Source organism: Neopelma chrysocephalum, unplaced genomic scaffold, assembly GCF_003984885.1.
Source record: "Neopelma chrysocephalum unplaced genomic scaffold, ASM398488v2 Primary Assembly neopelma1_88021, whole genome shotgun sequence".
NCBI classification, from domain to species: domain Eukaryota; kingdom Metazoa; phylum Chordata; class Aves; order Passeriformes; family Pipridae; genus Neopelma; species Neopelma chrysocephalum.
In genome coordinates this window covers 1-4,518 of record NW_020917290.1, presented here as the reverse complement: position 1 = coordinate 4,518, position 4,518 = coordinate 1, and the positions used below count along the sequence as shown (strand labels likewise).

General features: G+C 40.1%; 1 protein-coding gene across 1 annotated transcript; it reads left to right on the top strand.

Moving 5' to 3' along the window:
- Positions 1-27: 27 nt before the first annotated feature.
- LOC113979712 (programmed cell death protein 2-like) lies at positions 28-4,149 on the top strand (the record flags this gene model as incomplete). The annotated part of the gene is made up of 4 exons (XM_027707022.1): positions 28-464; positions 1,499-1,612; positions 3,342-3,490; positions 3,993-4,149. Coding segments are annotated over 4 exons (831 nt in total), but the record flags the coding sequence as incomplete, so codon positions are not given.
- Between the last annotated feature and the right edge of the window lie 369 nt (positions 4,150-4,518).

Here is a 4,518-nt window from a genome sequence, read left to right as displayed (position 1 = left end):
CTATTTGAAGTGCTTTAGGGTGGATGACTTGACAATGTTCTTTTCCCTTTTTTTTTGGGTTCTCAGAAACAAGGATCAAACTTTGCTGCAAAGGATTGGTGTGAGGAGGCAGATGACTGGGGAGTCAGTGATGGAGCAGAGCCTCCTGCATGTGCCTCCCTGCTTGGCTCAGCTGAAGCAGTGAGCAGCTCCTTGTCCAGAGAGCTGGACTGTGCAGCCCAGCTCCAACAGCTTCGCTTGGCTGAGGCTGCAGAGGGCTCAGGTTCCCAGAACACACATCCTGCAGCCAGTGAGGAAATGGTAATGGAAACACCTGGTCCTGCTCCTGTGTTCCAACCCTTTTATATTAATGTGGTGGATGAGGAAGACTACAGTGGCTTCCTGGATACAGACCATGCAGATGAGCTACTGAAGGAGTATCAGCAGAGAGAGGGGCTTGATTTGGAACAGATGATGTCAGAAAGGTGAGAACAGGTTTGGATTTCATTGGGAAACTGGAGGAATTGTGTAGTTTCCTGTGTGCTGACTGATGATCTAAATGGGACTGCCACTAAACCTGGATGATCTTGTTTGGAACTGGCTCCTTCAGGAACACTGGTTTGTTGGAAGAACAGAACAGTGCACCCAGTTCTGTTAAATTTTGAGTTTTTCAAAGATGCATCTATTTCTGAGCAGTTGGAATGTTCTTGGGCTCTCAATAGAGCAGAGGACAGTCAATCTCTGGACCCAAACCAGGGTGGCTGAAACAATATCTGTGCTAAGTGGCATGGGTTTATATTGTGACATTTGACACTTTTTCTTTACAAGGCTAAAGCTTTTCTTATGTTGCAGTTGCATTTCTGAGAGTTTAGGGACTTAGGGATTTTTAACTAGAGGCTGTCATGATGGTAAGACTCCTGAAGGTTTAGTAAAGGTGGTCTGAAAAACAATTTTTGAATGTAGTTACTGAAAAAATTTTCTTAATAAAGTGTTTAACTTAAGTGATCACAGTGAGCACTTATATCCAGGTCATTTGACTTTTCCTGAGTTGTGGACAATGTTGAATTTGTTTATGGCTAAAGCTACTGTCCCTGCAGAATCTGCATGGGACACTTGCCAGCAGTGGTGTTCCTGTTGAGTTTTGTTGACTTTTATAGAATCATAGAACCTTAATTATGTTTGATTCAAAACTGAAAAAGACAACATCACAATTTAAAAACTAGAAGAACTTTTGAGAAGTTACTGAAGGGTTTTTTGAAGGAATAAAGCTGGTGGATTTGAATCCTGTGGGATAGTTTGAAACACTCTTAGTAATTGTAAGCCACCAGAAACTGAAGAACCAGAAGCAGAATGTTCACTTGCAACCCCTAAGAGGAATTATCCCCTAACATATATAGTTTTGTTTAGTGTACTTAGTGTAATTTAATGTGAGTGTATAGTAACCATTGCTTATTTAAAACATGCATGTCATACTGAAAACTTTATTGGACATCTTGTTTCTTTCCTTGTTTTCTTCCAGCTTTGCAGGTGAAGGTGGTAATGAAAAATATGAGAAGAGTGAAGTCAAAAGCTGGGACCACACGTTTCATAAATTTATGAAAAGAATATCTCTGTGTCCTGAACAGATTCTAAGGTAATGTGGGTTTAATGGGGAGATACGGATTATAGACTTGCATTGTTAGTACATCACACCAAACTATTTCATTGGAAAGATATGTATGCTTTTATTTCTTCATCAGAAAAAAATTATTATGGTTGTTGCCATGGCTGTGTGGTCAGGCTTCAGTCCCTGGTTGGGGTTCTTTTGTACAAAATCTGAGTAGATGAGAAGCAAAGCAGGATCAGAGGCCCCAGCTCTGGCTATGGGAGACTTTTTTGACACAAGACCTGATGAGAACAGACCCAGACTGTCTTTGAAGACTCACTGAAATGCAGACACAGATTTTCAAGAGAGAGTTTTGAGGTGGAAGTCTGGGAAGTCAGGTGGAACAGTGCTGTGCTGTTGGGATGGGTTTCTGAGGCTGCCTCCTCCTCTCAAATTTTGTAACCTGTTTGTAATTTCCAATGTCTCAGTCCTTGAGATGTTACTGAATTAAGAAATTACTTGTTTAAAAGCTTCACTTCTGTAACTTCTTGTGCTGATCCCCTGCAGTTTTCAGGTCTTGTAAATCTGTTGCTTTCCCCAGAGCAGAAGCAGTGGAACCTCAGAGTAGCTACTCTCCCAAAAGAGGAGTTAATTCTGCATGGGAGCATAACAAGGGGATTAAATCATAAGTCATTCATAGTAGCAGATAATACACAAGGTTTTCCTGGGTCACACCAAGTGTTCCAGAGAGTCCAGTGCTGCCTGGCTGCTCAGGCTGGCTCAGTGTAGGGACAAGACTTTTGCTTTATCAAGTTTCCAGAATCAAGTGGAACCAACTGATGCCTTTTTGGTGGGAGCTAAAGTCTGAGGGACTGGTTACACATATAAGAAACATTAGGGACTTTCATTAATTAACTACCGAAGGTTATACAGGAGATGTAGTAACACAGAGTGCAAGTAGCATTTCTTTCAGCTTTTCACTGGGTCTATCACTTTGCAGTATTGTGCTCTTGGAATTTTTTATTCTAAAATATCACCTCTGGTGATCCCTGGGACATAAAATATTAATTATAAATAATAAAATAGTTAAAATAGTTAAAATCTAAATATTATATTATTAAAAATATTCTTAAAGTTTAAATATTAATATAACACTCATTATAATCTTTCCATAGCCCTCCCTTTGCCATCCCTGGGTTATGTCAGTGCTGTTGGACTCCCATTGCTCCTGTGGATCTTGTTGAGCTTCAGCAAAGCACAAAATCTCCTTCTTGGTGTTCAGTGGAAACCATCCTTGGTCTGGGTTTCCTGTTAGTTGTGAGGCTGTGAGAGCTCTTAGAAATAAAACACCAGTTCTGAGCCATAACTGCAGTGGGTTTGAGACCTATTCTGTGTTGAGTCTTTTCCTTGAATCTTACCTTTTACTGCTGCTATTTAGGATTCCACTTTTCAGGAAAGTGTAGTTTCCTTAATCAAATGAGTCAGGTACAGCATATTTTGGAGGTGTCAATTCAAAGCGTTTATCTCCTTAAAACCAGGTCTTTCCTAAAGATTTTCCACGTGTTGACCTTCCAAGTATTTCCCCCTTCCCATCTTTATTCTTTGTTTAATGACTCTTTTGAAGCTTAGGCAACGATTCTGACTCATAACCATGGTTTTTACTTCAAGCAAGTTCAGAGATTGCAGTGAAACCGGAACACAGTTGCCAAGCTGTCAGTTTTCCTATCAAATTTAGGTAGTAAAAAATAATTATTTGTTCCTTCCTTTCTTCTTTTAGATACTCTTGGGGTGGGCAGCCTTTGTTCATCACGTGTCCTCCAGCCAACATCCCCCAGGGCATTCCAGCCTGCAGTACCTGTGGGAGCAGCAGAGTGTTTGAATTCCAGCTGATGCCAGCCATGGTCAGCCTGCTCCAGAGTGACTCAGGTGCTGAGCTCTGTCTTAGTCCACTCAATGCCAGAAACTGTCACCTTTGTGGTATTTGGATTGTTTCTTTTTCCCCACAGGCTCTGATGTGCTTCACTACAGTGATCATGTTCTGTAGAATTCACTGTTTCCATTACAGATTTCACTGAGCAAGAGGGAGCACTCTGTGATTGCACCTTCACCAGTGAACTTTAATAACTGCAACAGGGATCATTCCACGGCCCTGGGAGTAATTTGTCTTTATTGCCTCTTAAAGGAGGCCTTGGAAAATAATAAATATTGTCAGATAAGATTGCAGCCACTTAAGAAGCTCTTTGAAAATTCCGAGTCAGCTTGCTTTAAAATGTTTAAAATCAGAAAATGCTGTGTACATAGGAGACTGAATATGAGAAATATTTTCTGAATTAATAGTTTCTGCAAAGACTGAAGTATAGTGGTAAGCAATAGCCCCCAATTATGTAACTCTTCTTGCCTTCACCTGCCTTTGTTGCTTTGTTTTTAGATCTGTCAGTGGAATTTGGAACTGTTATAGTTTACACATGCGAGAGAAGCTGTTGGCCAACAAATCACCAGACACCTCTTGAAGAATTTATTTTTGTACAAGAAGACCCAGATCAGAAATTATTTAAATAAATTGTATTTCTCTACATAGATGAAAAGTCTGTTGGATGTTTTTTTGTTGTTTTGTTTGTTTGTTTGTTTTGTTTTGTTTTACACGGGAAAGTGTGTAATAATGCAACAATCCAATTGTGCTGCTTTAATTTTAAACTGCCTGCATTCTTCTCTGGCATTCCCTATTGGTTTGGGCTAAATTGCAGTATTTAAATTGACTGAATGGAGGAGTAATTTAAGTCAGTGTCCTTCGAGTATTCTGTACAGGTTTAATGCTGCAGCATAAATTAGTGCTGTAAAAGTGTGTGCTTAAAATAAGGGGAGGGGGAGACGCAAAGACAACAGGACAGCCTGGAATGTGTTTGCAAAGCTACTTTTTAATGGAAGAATTGTAGCTTATGACATCAACTTCTAGA